Raw genomic sequence first — 18,218 nt, 5'->3', positions numbered from 1 at the left:
TACTTCCTCATCTTCGTCCTCGCAGTATCTGCACAGGTTGTTTTGAGGAACCCCGAGCCGACGTGCGTGAGTGCCCAAAAGGCAGTGGCCGGTGATAAGAGATATTATATGCCTTAGTTCGTATTTCCAAAGACTTATAAGGGTTTTTGTCTGTTTCAGATTGTAGGATGGCCAGATTTGTCTGGTCGTAACGCAAGTATATTAGTTTCCACTCGCCACCTCCGATCAGCAATGCTGAGAAATTTTCGATCAATGATCATTTTACATGTTGAGAGCGGAATGTGGATTGTGGGTAAGTTATTAACATTTGATTGCGCAGCTCCAGCTCTCGCGAGCTCATCAGCTTTGCAGTTACCTTCGAATCCACTGTGACCCGGTATCCAGATAACTTGGACAGAACTCTGAACACTTATCTCGTTAAGAGATAAGAGACAGGATCGAACCACATCTGAGTGGGATAAGAGGAGCTGAGTGCTCGAACGGCCGCTTGACTGTCGGTGAAAAAGCGGATATCCTCTAGTGATATTCTATTTTCTAAGAGAGTTTTCGCAACATACCAGATAGCGCATACTTCCGCTTGAAATACGCTACAGTAGTCGGGTAATCTGAATGATAGTTTGATGTGACGGGAATTGGAAAAGATTCCAAATCTTACTTTACCGTCTTGTTTTGAACCATCTGTATATATAATCAGAAGGCCATCGATTTCGGTAAGATTTGTCTTCCACTCTTCCCTAGTTGTGAGTGAACATGAGAATAGCAAGGGTGGTGATGGAAGACTTACATGATAGTCTATGTCGGAAGAGATAACAGTGTTCCTGTTCAGTATGGCCGAATGGCCAAGATACTTATTTCATTTCGATATAGCATTCATGCGTGTCGCTGCTTTCGCTGCAACAAGTGTCAAGTTATTTTAATTTAATTTTTTTATTGATTTTAACAAATATTTTAATTGTTAATTTAATCTTCGTTAATTTAATTTTAAATCACTCGGTTTTATTTGAAGTTACTTTAATTTAACTTTATTCCTAATTTTATTAAACAAAATATTTAATTATTAATTTCATTTAAATAAATTTAATTTAGTAGGTATTATTTTTTTATATTTGATTTTATTGTATTGTACTTTATATTGTTTTATTTTTATTTTATTTTTTATTTTAATTTATTTATTTCCTTTATTCCCTTTTGTTGTTTTTTATATTATTTTATTTTATAATTTAATTTAATATATGTTTTGAAGATAATTTATTTATTATTGATTTAAATAAATATTCTAATTGCTAGTTATTATCTTCTTTAATTTAAATTTATTTCACTCATTTTTATTTTCTTTATTTATTTATTAAATTTTACTTGTTTACCCTATATAGTTCCATTTCCTATTTAATTCTATTTTTTTATTTTTTTCTAATATTTTTTTAACTTTTTTATTTTACCTTACTTCGTAATATATTATTTTATTTTATGTTGTTTCATTATTCTACGTCTGTTTTGTAATTAATTTTTTCATTTAATTTAACTTAGTTTCACTTTATTTAATATTATGTAAATGTTTCTATTTTATTTTAGTTTTCTTACTTATTTTACAATATTTTTATTATTATTATTATTTTAATTTAACTTAGTTTTATTTTATGTAATATTATGTAAATGTTTCTATTTTATTTTAGTTTTCTTATTTATTTAATTTTGATTAATTCTTATTTCAATTTAATTTTGCTTTGTCTTACTTGACTTAATATTATTTTAGTTTATATTTCAATTTAATGAAGCTTCGTTTTATAAAATTTTAGTTTGCTTGTTGTACATATTTTAACAAATAATCTTTTTAATATAATTTATATTATTTGGTTTTTGTTTTTATTTGGTTTTGCTTTGTTTTGCTTGTATTAATTTTTTATTCCAATTCAATTTAATTGCATTTTATTTTATTAAATTTTTCTTTTTTTAATTTAATTTAATTTATTTTTTATTTGGCTTTATTTTATTTAATAAATTTTAATACATCTTTTTAGTTTATTTTTATATATTTTTTCTGTGATATTTAATTTTATTTCACTTCAGCGTGTACTATTTAATTTTATCTTATTTTATCAAAATTATTTCCACTTCATATTAGTTGTTTTTATTCCACTCTCAATTTTTTGCAGATATACTGTATTTGCAGCTGTGCCGGTTCAGCAGCTTCTATGTCCTGCGAACTGTAGCACAACAAATCTGCATATCAATGTTTCTGTCAAAACGTGAAATTTCCATTTGAATTGATAAACTGAGATTCACCACCAGCATTGCTATTCTGTTTTTGTGCTCCCTCAAGCTTTTGTTCTTCACGATACTCTTCTGTATAGCCTTCCTTAGGCTCTTCGTCCAATGTAACTATATGTATTTATCGATATATACCTACATACATAAATGTATGTGCGTGTATGTGTTTTTGTAACTTTTGCATAAATTTCAAAGTAGATCGAACCGCTTCGCATTTCATTGCGGCTTAGCGCAAAGTGTGGGCTTAGAGGAGAAGGTGGAGTAAAGTGGCAGATAACAATGGTGAAAGGCAAGTCGAAGAAACGCATATTTGGTCTGAGGGATTTGCGGCCTAATCTGAAATTGATACGGTTCGAAAGTGACTACAGTGAAATTTGTAAGAGATTTGGGTTTCGTTTGCTTTTCTCTTACTTTTATCGGAAATTGAGAATAAAATCAATTGAACGCTTAAGTAAATTCCAAGCATCTTAGGATTGGGAATATTTGTTTAAAATATATATTTTTACCGCATTGCTTTCATTTAATATCCAATCGATTTATGCAACTACTTTACTTACATTGGACTTTCAGCGTTAAGCTGGAGCTGCGCGTCTCTCCCTCCGTATTGGCTGCCCCACAGGCGTAGGCACCCGCACTTTCGCGCTCCAACTGCGTCAGGTATAATATATCCGAACTTTCACCAGACATACGCATACCCTGAAATGAAAAAAATTCAATATTTATTGTAACATTTTTGAACATTTTTAAATGAAGTGAAATCAATAATGATGATAATGGAGAAAAATAATTATTTAATTTACATCTCTGTGCAATTGTTAATGGGACAAGTACTACAGACGGAAAGCGAATTCGAAAAATTTCACCCAATTGCTGCCGTTTATGAGGGGAGTACACATTTGTACAATTATTCGAAGAATTTAGCCGAGAAAAAAAAAACGAAAAGAAATTGGCAACACAAAGCAAATAATTTTGGGCATCATTAAACATAAAAGCCAGTTGGGCATCTGTGTCATGCGCTCGCAGGGCAAACCCTAACTGGTAATGCCTCTGTTTCGGAAGCATTTCATTCAAACAACGACAAACGCGCGCCTATAGCACTTGAAAGCGCCACAACTAGGCCTTGCAACCTTGGTTCATATAATTTCCTACTCAATTAAGTTTCGTCCGACTTAAGTTTTTTTTTCCTTTTGCTTTCGTTAAAAATGGCAAATTGTATTGAATATTTCTTTTTTATGCCTTTTTCCACCAAAGCCACTCTCAATTTCTCTGCGGCAGTCAGCTTGTGTTGTACTCGTATATATTTACATATATACATATGTGTGCGTGTCAGCGTATGTTCGTATATTTATCCTTGCCTTTAAATATTGTGCTTGACAGTAGCTTAACGCCACAGGACACACTGAAATGCATAATTCTCAATGGAAAGTTTTACGGATCGCAATAAAGATTATTAAGAAACCAACAAATATGAATTCCTCGAGCTGTCAATATTATTAAATTTTCCATATGAAAACATATTCCAAACAAAAAAACTAAAGATTTTACAAATAGAAGAAGTAGTTTTTATGAATCAGTTGTCCGACAGTCTTAGCAACTCGTTCGTTTCGTAATTTAATATAAACTTTCATAATTATAAATAAATATTAATAAATATTTTCGCCTTCGGATTTGATACAACATTTTGCATACTTTTCGAATTACATATCTGTATCGATACAAGGATTTTTTCATGGCGGTGGGCAAAGCGATTTGACTCTTTACAATCGATTCATGACGTTTTTCTTGCAACGCCAAATGTAGCGTCGGGAATAAATAGTAGTCGTGGAGCACCAAGTCAAGTGAATACTGCCCATGGCGTAGCAAAATAATTCGCTATCAGAAATTCATTCACAGCCCTTGTTGCATCGCCTGTCACCTTGTGCGGAAGAAATCTGTAGTTTAGCTTACGTAGACGTAAAAATAATGACTCGGTCAAAAAGTGATACACATTTGTCTGAGGAGCCCCCAATTCCATTCCAATGAGCCCTCAATTCCATTCCATTTTAATAAAGTCACTCACTTTTTCAATGTTTGCTCTGGATTATCCCTTCTGTGGTTTATCCCTTCTGGGTTTACGTCATCATTAAGTGTTTTTCCTACCGATTGTGTCGATCGTAAATTTTCACAATCATCCCCATATACGGATTGAAGCATAATTTAATTAACGGAAAACAGGAGGGTAGATCTCTCATACTCATAACTCGATTAAGAGCCGCATTTTGAATAAAAGTAGTGAAACCTGAAAGAGCTTACATTTTTACGTGTTGTGTGTTAAAACAACATCTTGGCGAGTCTTTTGAATTAATCTTTATGAAATACCACCAATAACCAACATCAAAACTGCTAGTTTCCCAATAAGATTTCATCCACTACAAAGATATTGAATGAAAACCAAAAATAGCTAACTTAGCAACTAAGATTTTGAAGGAAGTTGTATTAAATCATCAGCGTGGATGCCACTTCAAAAATACGCTAAGTATTTTTCCGTAAAAATTGAAAGCAGAATTAGTTGATGTAAATCCGGTGCTGATTAGGACTAATCAGTTCTTCCACGGCAAAATAAAGCGTATCTTGAATAATTCATTTTCATATTTAATGCGAAACCACTTCCATTTCGATCTGCGAACTTTTTGATTTCCCCGCGTAGAAAGCTTCCATCAGCCCGTTGCCCTTGCACGCAATTGTCGCAGACTGTTTTCAGACTGGAGTTCAGAAGGCAGCATTTTCGTATATTTGGCCATCCAACTTAGTGTCGTTTTTCTTCGTGGTTTGATTGAGAGAAGGCAATTACTCGCTATCTGCAGCACTCAGCAGAGTGGACAAAATGTTCCCTCCATAAGATAAATATCTATTTAGTGGACGTCAGCTGTGAGGGTAGATTGCTGTCGTCCTTACAGGAGCATATTCGTTAACATTATAATTAAATTTTAATTAACCAACTTTGCCCACATAAATTTGACATTTCTAATTAAACTTAGTTTGGTGAAAAAGTAGACATTTTCAAAAACATTCAGGCTTTCAGTGCAACTAGTTAATCTTTAAGCGGGCCTCACCACAACAAAACGAATTTTATTCTCATTCTTAATGTTATAATTTTTGCTGCTGCTCAGATATGCTCAAAAGTAAAAAAAGCTCCACCGGAATTTCCAGGTTGTTCGCTGCTTCGCACTTAAGCACGAGAAAGGAGAATTGTTTTGTACATCTAAGTTCAGCTGGCAGCTTAGCGCTCGGTAAGTCATTTGTGCAAAATATTATTAATATATTAATAAATTCAAAACCTAGTGAGTCAAGTTAATTGAAGGATGGCTTTTTTGGAAATTATCAAACAAAATGCGGATGTGTATGTATGTATTTGTGTCTAATGAATGTTGATGCTGCAGCTGCTGTACCGTTAATACGTTCTAAGGTAACAAAGGGATCTGGATGGCATGATGTGTACATATATTTATGTATATAAATATATATTGTAAGTTAGTCTAATTAAAGTGAAATCCTGTGGTGCAAGCCAACAACTCAAAAACCGAATGCTCATGAACACAAAATTAACAGTAACAAGTATTATGACGTGGCAATAAGCCGCAAAAGTGTTGTAAATGTTTTTGACAATCAACAATACGGAATATGCTGCAAAATTATGCGTACGCACACAGAAAGTGTCAAAAGAATGTTGCAAGCATTTACTATGTATTTTTTATTTTTTATTTGCTTTCTTTTTTTTGAACCCACCGTCTGGTAGTTAAGCACAGAGGCAGGATACGGCAATTTATTAATGAGTATTTTTTTTAATGAAATTAATTCTTTATATGGGAGAAATGCGTAACACCTCAGCGAAAAAAATTATCAAAAAACAACGCGAATTTTGAGCCACTTTCAAATATCACTTCCTTATACTAAAATTCAGTGAGCTATAAAACGGTATACTCATATTTTTTTTTTAATTTTTCTAGGTTAGGTGTCTAAGGCAAGACACTCGGTGTCTCTAGTTAAATGGCCCTTCCATTCCCTAACTTAATTAAATAAGTCTCTAGGTCTTAAGAAGGTAACTAACTAGTCCCTCCAGTGAGACAATTTTCCATTTCTCTGGTCTTCAAAAAAGTAATCGTGAAGACATTTCACACGGCTTCTTTGAAGTGCAGGACATTCACAGACTCAATTTCTACTTCATCTCCGCAACTCCTGTAGAAGTCATTACAAGGTACACCCATTCTACTGAGTAGAGTGCCTATATGCCTACAGTGACCCATTATTGCACCTGTGAGGATGCTGGTAGTTGAATCCAAGCAGTATTTTATGCATTTAAGATTCCGTTTTGGTGCCTTGCAGACACGGTAGTTAGTAGTCGGTGACCACTTTTCATTGGCTTCCGCTCAAGTCAATCGGTGGGTGCAGTTCATTTAGAGGAATTTATGTCTTCAAGCACTGAGTATTGTTTTCCACACACGTCCGCTCTTTCGTTTCCCTGCACACCAGAGTGGCCGGAGACCCAACAAAATGTGGTGTTGTGTTGTTGGATAAGCGAAAGCTTGTTGAATTGATGCGCGCTGAGGCCAGTGCCTTGATCCCTGCTTGACTATCAACAAAAGTTTTAGGGTTTGCCGGAGATAAGTCCATTAGTCTTATCGCTTTTGCTGCTTTGCCTATGGCGTAGCTATTAGCTTGGAAGACGCTACACCGGTCTGGGAGTCAAAAGGAGCAATTTAAGTCCGATTCAGTCGTCAGTATAAATACAGTGAATACTATCGTCAGATATGACTCTGGTCTGCCAATTCTTTCTATAGGGTGTTTGTATTTTAGAGCAAAAGTTCAGATCTATCTTGGGAACCGGATATTCTGTTTTCAAAAATTCTGCTAGAAAGTAGGACCTTTTTTAATTCGCCGATTTTTTTGTGCAAATTTGGAAATTTTGCCTTATAGATTTTGTTCTAGTATAAACTATATTCTTATAAAAATATATATTGTAGAAAAATAGGTAAATAGTCAAATAGTCACCAATATGTGGTGTACACCTTCTTTGGATGCTTATATGCAAGTATGTATATATTTATAATACAACTACAACTGAGGTGAAAATAAATCAGTGGTGCAATCCACATCATATAAAAGTTTTCAACTCAACCAGCCAACATTATTAGGGGCCACTTTCTATTGAGCTTAGCTAACTGGGAATTCTCAACGAAATACATTCAATTTCAATTTTCATGGGCTAATTATTGATATTTTTAATTTATTTGCTTACTCAAATATTAATAATCCAGAAATGCCGTATTTCTTACAGACTATGAAAAGGAGATTGAAACCAAATATTGTAATTTAATCTAAAATAAACTAAACTTATAATTTATTAAATTCATTTTAATGAAGAAAATGTGGCATTTCCTATCATTTACAGAGAAAATTATTAGATAATACTTAGAATCTGGTTAAAGAGTTTGTGGAAGAAAAATCATGACCAAGCAGGTTCTAGAGCGAATTAAATTATCTCAAAATTCTAGAAATCGGAGCATTAGAAGCATAATTATTTCGACCCATCCCTAATCAGAAAATATTATGATTTCGTGCGCCTCGCTAAGGAATAGTGAACTAGTTTTCTCTAGTAACGATGACGAGTCAATCGTCCCTCTTATCAAATAAAAAAGGAGCAAATAGTGGTTCTACTATTTAGTCTCTCTCTCTCTCTCTCTTCTTGTCTTATCCCTATTTGGGGTCGGCCCTTCTTAACTTCATGCGGCAGTTTCTTCTGTTCTGCGTCGACACATCATCAATGTGCTGCTCTCTTATGTCCCTTTCTATCGTATTTAGCCAGGTCGATTGTGGTCTTCTTATAGTTATTGTTGGCTCAGTTATGTTCATGGCGAGTTTGCCGATGTGGTCCTCGTCTCTACGCATTACGTTTCCATACCATCTTATCCTGCCTTCCCTCATTTTGTCCGAGATTTGTGCAATTTTCATATATTTCTTTTTCACTTTGTCCACGCGTGTTTTTCCTTTTGCCTAGCCAATCACTTTCATTTCCGCCACGTGCACTTTCGGTGTGTGCTTAGCTTGCATTACCCTACGTTCCAACCCATACAGCATTACTGGTCTCACGCGGGTTTTGTACACCTTTCCCATATTCGTTAATGGCATTTTCCTGTCACATAAGACGCCCCGTAAAGCTGCGCTACTTTACCCACGCCGCAACACTTTTTCAAATGTAGGTTTCATTTTGAAACTAATGAAATGTCAAGTGAAATCACAAGATCAGAACATCTGAGATATAAAATATACTCGTCAATTTTATGTGCCATACTAGGCCGATTATTTTCTTGATACATATTAACCCTCTACCTCTTTCCCTAATGGGACCTTTTACCCTTTGCAGAATATTTAAGAAACGTGGGAGCGAGGGAGATATAAAATTTTTTTCCGATAGTCAAGCTGTGATCAAGAAATTGACGACCCATGGTGCAGATCCAAATGGGTTAACTTCTGCAAGAAGAAAATAAAATCTCTTGGATGCGCAGGCAACATTTCTCTAATTTCGGTTCCAGGATATAGGAAAATAGACGGAAATGTAATTGCTGTTGAGCTTGCCAGGAAGGGGTCAACTGAATTGGTTGTTGTTGTGTTAACAGCATAGGTCAACTAAATTGGTCTCAGAGGTCTCCTACCGCGCCATGAGGAGACTGACTACATATTGGCGGAACTTAAAGAGACATAAGATGGAGTTGCGCAATTTATTTCCCATAAAAGCGCAGAATAGATGTAGCTCCATTTTTCCATGTGCTATTACGAAAACCCTTTGGCCTCAGTGCAACAGACCCAGCACGCATATAGTTCTGGGGAGTCCACGCCATTCAATTACAAACTCGTAGCTGTGTTCGGTAATTAGACGATCGACACTCACGCGGAAAAGCTAGGGTTACCATTTAGCCCCCATTGCAGAAACTGTGGGGACATTTCAGAGAAGTAGACTGTTGAGCACTTTCTCTGCATATGTCCGGATGTGGCAGCCAGGCGTTTAAGGTCTCTGGGGTTTTCCTCGAAGTACTGAGGCAGTGCTCCAACCGAAATCCCATCAACCTTCTCCATTAGGTGAATAGCTGTGGTTGGCTGTGGTATTTGCCCAATAAATAATAGTATCAAAATGACGCTGGCAGGAAACTCCAATTCATAGAAAAGGTCGCCCCTTGGTAGGCGAGGGGGCAAACCCCCGAGCCCATTTCTGTCATGAAAAAACTTTTCATAAAATCCACCTGTCCTGCATAGGGTACATAATATCGTTGATCGCTCTACTTGTTGAACAACATCAAGACACCAACCACAAATCGGAGGGGTTCTCGGTCAACAGCCAATGAAGAGCGTCTTTAGAGGATTATATTTATATTGACGGAATTAAAAACTTAAGTTTTTATTTCTTGTTTGCTTTTATTTATGTGCATCTGTTCCTTTCAATCGAATTAAGTCTATTTGAAAGATAAAAGCATTGTTATCTTCGTAATATATGCATATGAACGTCTATCCAACAATATCCTACATGGCGACCTTCATCGTGGCCTTGGTGTACCAACTGTGACTGAAGTAACGAAACAATTTGCCATAGCTCACAAACGACGACTAAAAAATGTTGTCAACGATGCGGCATCAAATTACTTCGACCGAATTCTGCTGAAACGTTTGAAGTTCACAACGGTAGCAAACCTTATGGAAAGCGAAGAGCGATTGTATTGTAAAATGTATATTAAAACAAGTTCAATTATCAAATGAAAATTGCTCATTAGTCTCATTTTATAAATACTGTGTGCAATTGTGCAATGCTTCTAAAAGTGAGTGAGCATCGATAATAAAAAAAAATAAAATAAAAAAACTGAAAATTAATATATTTTTCTAAGAATAGATTTATTTCCCGAGAGATTGTCTTAAATTTTTTCTCTGCTATCTTTTTGGCCGCACTTCTACATACATGACTAGATCTAATTGTGGCGCTTCTAGTTTGTAGATTATCATATTTCTATTCGGCTGGAAACAGAAAAATAAGCAGAATGACAGCAAAATTATTATCTATGTATATCTGCATGAATAGGTTTGCATTAAACATACACTGACACGTGAAAGGAGCCCATATTTGTCTCCTGGCTCCTTTGAATCTTAAATTTCCTTTTGTCTGAGTTTTACGGGGGCAACAACAAAACACGCTCCACCAATTTCAATTATATTTATTAATGTCGTTTTTCATTAGGGAAACATTTTTGTTAAGCAAAAGAAATAGCAGAATGAATAAATGAATAAATGTACCAAAGAAGATAATGGAAACTGAAAAATAAGACTGCAAATACAAATTCAAATAAAAATAAAAATAAAAATAAAAATCATACTCGAAATTAGAATGAAAATGAAAATGGTGTTGCCAACACTGCCCTCATGCTTGTTCTAGCTTTTATGCTTTGTACCATCTTTGGCGCTAATTTTTGATTTTTTTTTTTTTTTGCTGCAAGAACGCCTATTCTGGCTATTAAAATTTCTGGGCACTCTCACCCGCAACTACACCGAACCACTCTGCATTTTGTGGCTAAATGAGTGTTTGTACGCTTCGATTAGGCTCCGCGCTCAAAGCTTTGACTCTTCCGCTTCCACCACTAACGTATAAGTAAACGAACGCTGCTTTCGCTTCATGCGCCGCCATTCAAAGTTGGTGTTTTGTCATTATTTTCCATTTTCTGACAACGCGAAATGAATTTCATTTTCTCTCCATTTCAGTCATCTATTTAGTTGAGCAAAGGACATAGTAGAACAGGCACACACTCATATACACACAGGCATACATATCTTCAGTGATATTATTTTGTTTGTCTTCAAGGGAACTCTTGTTAAGACAGGCATATGCTGAGTGTAAGGGAAATATTACTCATACGCTCAGGTGCCCCACGAAAGTGCTTTATTCTGCTCGCTCCACTTTTTTACAGCATTTCAAAGAAAAATGAAACGCTGATTGTATGTGTTTTTAATGTTAAATGGTTAATTTGGGAAAATAGCGGTTTTAATGTGACCCCAGAGAATCCGCAGCTGAGTAACAAACATAAAATTTGGTACTGGAGTGTTGGAGTGTGAAAGGTACTCGCAATGTAAGCAGTGGAGGAACGCGGGATTGCACGTGGAAGTGATTTTCTTAATATTGCTTAAGATATATATATATATATAAACAGGATGTTACCGGAAAAGGAATCTTATGCAAATGTGTCTTTTTCTAGTACAAAAACGGCATTTATTCAATTAAATTTTTTTATTCGCACATACATCATTGAAAAACGAATTGTGCTGGTGTAATGCATGTAAGTGATGTAAGAAGTATGCAACATTTTTTGTTAAAGCAAAGAGTCTGTAAAACGAGTTCTTATGAATTAACTCAAAGCAGTTTTTTATCTATTGATTGTATAATATTCTTTAAAAAGTTATATTGAAAGAGCTTTCTTAAGGATGTATCAACGTTGATCTTGGGTGATATTAAAGCGGATGGCTTACTAAATATAATCAGAAGTGATTGAGTGAAGATTTTTGCATGCTCGGTCTCTATTTAGAGCATTATTAGATGAGGCCCATAAACGTCGTCTATCAGAGAACTATACAAACTTTTGTTATCCAGAACACAGCTGCTTCCTTGATATTGTCGTTTTTATTTTTATTTTCATTACTTATTTACAAAGTAAATTTTTTTTTATTATTATTTACATTGTAACTAGTTAATAAATTGTAAACTAATGAACAATTTGGATTTAATTTTCTACAATATAACTAAATTTAAAAATACTTTGCAACAAACTTGCAGGGAAGTGGGCTACTGCGTGAGTTGGTACGATTTTTTCGTTTTAGACTTTCTTTTAATTTACCGGGGTCAATTAAGCCTGAGGCTTCGCTATTTATATGATGGCGTAGTCTTTACATATGACACTTAGCGTTTATGTTGATCGAAGTGGCAACTGATTCGATACCAAGGTCGCGTTCGATATCGGTGTTGCGGACGTACCAAGGTGCATTAACAGCGCATCGTAGTACCTTATTTTGGAATCTTTGATTGGATTATATATTGGTTGAGCTTGAGCAGCCCCATAGCTGGATCCCATAGGTGCAAATTGGTTTAAACACCTGCTTATATACAAGAATTGTATTGTATAGGGATAAGGCTGATTGGTTGCTTATAAGCCTGTACATATTTCTAAATCTGATATCTAACTCTTCGTTTTTCTTTTTAACGTGAGTATTCCATCTAAGCTTGGTATCTAGTGTCATACCTAAGTACTTGGCGGTGTTGTGGTACGGAATTTGCACGCCGTTTATGTGTAGTAGCAGATATTTGATTTTCTTCTGTGTGAAGTCTAAATGAACCGATTTTCTTTCGTTTAGTTTTATGCGCCATTTAATGGTCCACTCGGAGATTTTATTTAAATAAATTTTAAGGTTTTTGCTTAAGTCAGTCTGAGTTCCTCCTACCGATAAGACGGCTGCGTCTTCAGCTAAAGTTGCTGTTGAGCAATTACGAATATTAAAATATTGTGTTGGTAGAAGCGCATTTATTTTTTTTCTGAGGAGCCCACCGTGGCACACTTTGTCAAAGGCTTTGACACGTCCAAAAAGACAGCAGAGCACACTTTTCTTTCCTCAAAGACGTTTTCAATGATGCGAGTAATTCAGGCAGCCTGGAGTAGCACTTCGGAAAAAAGGATTGTGACATCAAGTCATAATAATACCAAAGATATGGTCGCAGAAAAACGCAAAGTTCCTAGACGATGACAGCAAACAAGATCTCCATCCGACAAAAAAAGGACTAAATAAAATTACGAAAGAAATTTCCAAGAAAATAAAAGATTTTAAAAACAGGTCTCTGAGTACTTATCTAAAGGACTTATCAATCGAACGCAGCACTGATTACGCGCTCTGAAAATGCACGAAACACTTTTCACAGCCAGTAACACAGTACCCACCAATCAAAAAAAGGCAGTTCTTGGGCCAAAAGCAGTGAAGAAAAAGCTGTTCAGTACACACAATGGTTTCAGCAAAATGGTGCCACGCCGCACACGGCCTTGGCGATGCAGCGTGATGTCTTCCCTAACAAACTGATAAGTCGTTTCGCCCCATGAAATTTTTTGTGTGGGATACCTCAAAAGTAAAGTTTGTGAGGCAAAATCAGCGATCATCTCAGCGCTAAAAGAAAATATCATTTGCGAGGTTAATGGCATCCCGACATCACTTCTCAATGCACAATATCTAAGTCTACTGAAGTAATGAACGTCACATTCAAATTACACCATATCTCTATATATTGAAAAAACTGCTGAAATAATTATTTTTAATAAACCAAGGAAGCCAGCGCATGATGTCACATCTTATCGGCCTATCTCGCTCCTACCAATTATATCAAAACTGGTGAGAAAGCTTTTAGCCAAGCGTCCCAATATAATTATTAAGCAAAGAAATATAATACCAGTACATCAATTTGGTTTTCGCACGAAACACTCTACTATTGATTAAGTGCACAGAATTACTCGCATCATTGAAAAGTAAATGAATTAAAATTTTAAATTTTGCGTTCTAGCACTACGTTCAGCTGTCTTGGGATACTTCTGCAAGATAGTACCAGATACGAGGTTTTAAAAACAAAAGGTGAATTTTCACATTTCGTGGGATATTAATATATTATTATTTTTTTTTTTCTTTATGTTTGCACACTCGTCTCGAAAATATGTTCACGGTTTTAGCAATATATCATTTTTAGTTTGTTTGTGAGAGGCACAAATAAGACAAGAGTATTGCGTGTTCGGCGATTTCCTGCCCTATAGGGAATTCACTGATTATAAAACAAAGTATCATTGATACTGCGTGACCACCTCAAGTTTCAAACAGTTCTCTGTTGGGTTATCAAACAAAAAAACTGAGATTGCGTTGTTGATATACGAAAAAATTAACAGTTTGTTACTTCGTTGCCATCGGAATAACGGCTGTTTGAACAATTGTGTGAATACGTGTAAAATTATCGCGCGGAATTCGACTGCCGAATCTCCCTTGTGACGTGGCAGCCACACATTTCTCTGCTCACAACTTTCTTTTTCACCATAGTTAAAGAGCAAACGTTGTGAATCTATCATCCTTCGTGAAAAATGAAATTGAGCTAATAACTTCGGCTTCTAGATCACAGGCGATTCGGATATCGAAATCTACTCGCTTATTTATTATTAACCAACGCAATCGCAGCTTTTTCGTACACGAACCACTTCATGACCTCAGTTACGTCAGCTCATCAGATGATTTTGTCAAATTTTGCTGAAAGCCGGTTAATGGCCTGATCTTGGCCCCAACTTTTGTATTATTTTCACCAAGAGTGATGAACTCAGTAGCAATTTAGTTCAAATCTCATCTGTGATAGAGGTGTGAGATTTATCGGTGACAATCCTGCGCTGACCTTAGACATAACAAGATTATCAAAATTTTACTACTACTACTCTACTACAGCATTTCCAATAATGTCCATGAACGTTTTATCAATCAGCCAGCCTGAGCGCTTAGCGCCTTCAGTTGATTATCTACTTTATTTGAATATAAACTTTTACTGAGTAAGTTTCTTCACAGACAAATATCATCTCTTCCCTAATAATCAGCGATATTTTTCTTTTCCTACTGCGGAACTTAATTGCGACACAAACTGTGGTTTGCTTTTGATTCCCGATATATAAGTATGTTCAGAGATATCTGGAGGTTTAACGAGTCGAAACTTTTTTTACTCATTTTATTGCGTAGCCACGAGAGTGTACTCTTCTCTCCCTTCACCATTTTTCACCTATTCCACATGAATCTTTTAACGCTTTAATTCTTTTGCTGAACGCTTTAATTTTTAATTAAGTTTTATTTGTGGGTTTCAGTGGTTTATTGAAAATGCATTAGACTTTAGACTGTTTAAGCTTATTCTTTGTTTCCACAGCCCATGCCAATTGGGGAAATTTGAAATTCTATTAATTTTAATATTTACTTGGAATGAAGTGAAAATTCATTTAACTTGTGGAGAAACTTCAGCTGCTATTCTCTAGACTACTTTTATTTATATTTGCTCATTCATGACAAATAAGTAATCACACAGCTATATTGCATAATTCATACAAATTGTTTATATGAGACACCCTGTAGGGAAAGAAAATTTCATGATTTCACGAATTTTATAGCTGATATTATAAATTGCCAAATTAAGGGAATCAAGTGAACGAAAATTTATGTCTGGAGTCTAACCAAAGCAAAAAAGAAAAAACAAAAGCAAAAGAAACCGTTAATTATTACATCAACAATAACAGGTATAATACGTATTTTAATAAATAGTTTTATCAGTAATTTTTTTTTTTTCATTTTATGCCATCTCAAACCTTACAGTTCTCATTTTCTATCAATTTCTAAAATATTATTTTTTGAAGAACATATTTATTTAAGCATAAGTTCTAGATATGGGAGCTTTAATACCATAACTACTTAACAAAAAAATTCTTGGGAATTCGGAATGGAGAAGAATTCTAGAGGGAATATCACAATTTTCCAAAGGAGAACAGCCAAAGGAATAGATCCAGTTTTGGTGTTAATGACAACTAAGTACTTTAAAATAGATCTTCAGTCCTGGAGTGTGGGAAAGCTGATTAGTTGGAATCGACAACAGTAAGAAAAGTAGATACAAATTTCGTGAGCGGAAACCAATTTCTAGAAACAAATTTTTTACTCGTTAAAAGCTATTAGAGTGTTGAAGAAACAGGTTAATTTCAGCACAAGCAAACACCTAGCGAAGAACAATTTAAAATCTTCAACAATCTCGAACGAGTAATTTGGAAACTGAAGATAACTTTGAGATCGACTTATAATTGCGGACATCATTTTTGTTGCCACTAATAAAGACAGGGATTAGATAGGTAGGTGAAATGGTTGAGCTACCAGTCGAGCACTCCACTGGCAGATATATGTATACAGCCAACCAGAGCTGCTGATGTGATGGAGAAGATACATGGAATCTAGATTGAAGTACTGCCCTAGGCTGTCGAAGAAAGGAGCACCTTAATCGTATAGCTGCCAAACTCGGAAATTTACACGAAAGTGCTCAATAGTCTCCTTCTCTGATGCCAATAGCTCCTGCGTTGGGAATTAAATGATACATTTACCTTTCCTGTGAGTGCGCCGAACGTTCAATGACCGAACCACAGCAGCGATTTGGGAAATTTAATGTCGACGAGCTCCCAGAACTTTCTGCGTCCTGCGTCCATTGTACTGGAGCCAAAGGGCTTTCGAATCAGTGTACAAAGAAATAGAAAAGAATAGCTTGTGCAATGCTTGTGCCCCTTATGTCTCTTTATGTTCCCCCAATAGTCAGGGGGATGAATGCCTATGGTAGAGATGATAGGAGACCTCTGAGACCAATTTACTTGACCTCTTTCTGGCAAGCTCATCAGCAATTCCATTTCCGTCTATTTTACTATGCCCTGAAACTTAGTTCAAGAAAATGTTACGTGCACAGAGCTTTTATCGTCTCCTTGCAGAAGTTAATCAATGTGGATCTGCACCATGGTGTCGTCAGTGCCTTGATCGCGTCTTGATTATCGGAAAATATATTAATATCTCTCTTGCTGCCACGTTCCCTAAGCATTCTGCATGCCTGCCCAATTGCAAAGACTACTGCTGAAAAACACTAGCAGTATTCGACAGTTTTAGGGAAATATGTAGATAAATTGGCTAATTTATAGAAAACCCCTGCTGCGACTGCCGATTCCATTTTGAAACCGTCAGTGAAGATAGAGGTACCAGCATTGGTATACATTTTCTTCTCACTCCAAGCTACTTACTTGGAAGGATTGCCCATGCACGGGAATCAAACTCCACTTTGCGAATGGAGAGATCTGTACGAGATTTAGAGAAATGCCGTCTCGAATGCCTGCACGAAAGCTCCATCAAAGCAACACCGCGAGCAGGAATAAAAACTGTTAGTGAAATATATGCTCTCATATATATAATTTGTCACATTCAATAATCAAAAAGAGATGCAGATGGCACTACTTAGCTTAGAGCTAAACTGCCGAGAAAAGAATGGCTCGAAGCAATACATACTTTCAAAGGCATCGTGTGCAAAAGTTCATCAGTTGCTTATAAGGAAGGGGGAAGGAAACTTTTAAAGAAAGCAAAGTAGTTATAATAATTATAAGTTCTCCAGTAGCAAGCCAATTCGGCACAGGGACTTTGCTGCGCATTTAATTGAATATGTATGTGTCGGCGTGTAAACAAAAAATTGCCACTTTCAGTAGCCAGCACTGCACAAATTTTTGCTTACACAAAATCTTACTTGTAGATGTATCATACACACGTATATGTAGATGTGTATGTGCACACACACGGGTAAATATTTTCTCATACGCACCCATTATTTATTACGGCTTGTTTGTGTGTATGTAATAGCAAACACGTTTATGCAATAAAATCTCCGACTGTAAAAGACACGCACAGTCAATAAGTCAAACATTACGACAACAATGTCTTTGGCACACGCAATAACAACAACACCAACAAGAAAAGTAATCAATGACTGCAAGCGTCCGAAATTTATTACTTTTCAATGTCACGTTCATCATCACGTTTTGCCCATAATCACATAGGATTTTTCGCCATTACATGTGCGTATCCTTAAGGATCACATTTATTACGCAGCCAACCCGTATCCCATACTCTAAGCTCTTCAATCATTTTCTACATACGCGCATGTACATACGTACACGCATATGGATGGGCTTAAAAGGGAACCCATTGCTTTGAGTGTTGAGTTAAGAATTTATATTAGCGTACGTACATACATCATTTTGTGTGAGTGTGAGTAAGTAAGGGTTAGTGTATGTGTGCTTAGGTATTGGAAATAACTGAAAACGCAAATG

General features: G+C 35.7%; 1 protein-coding gene across 1 annotated transcript in view; it reads right to left on the bottom strand.

Annotated features, from left to right (window-relative positions):
* Nucleotides 1-18,218, bottom strand: part of LOC128871903 (hemicentin-1) — a 334,429-nt gene that overhangs the window by 198,976 nt on the left and 117,235 nt on the right. The window contains exon 9 of the mRNA XM_054114067.1: nt 2,826-2,964. Within this exon, the coding sequence (XP_053970042.1) occupies nt 2,826-2,964 (139 nt within the window). The remainder of the gene's footprint in view (nt 1-2,825; nt 2,965-18,218) is intronic.

The sequence above is a fragment of the Anastrepha ludens genome, chromosome 2, assembly GCF_028408465.1.
Source record: "Anastrepha ludens isolate Willacy chromosome 2, idAnaLude1.1, whole genome shotgun sequence".
Lineage (NCBI taxonomy): Eukaryota > Metazoa > Arthropoda > Insecta > Diptera > Tephritidae > Anastrepha > Anastrepha ludens.
Note: the sequence above shows the minus strand (reverse complement) of the source record. Positions and strands in the feature narration are given on the sequence as shown.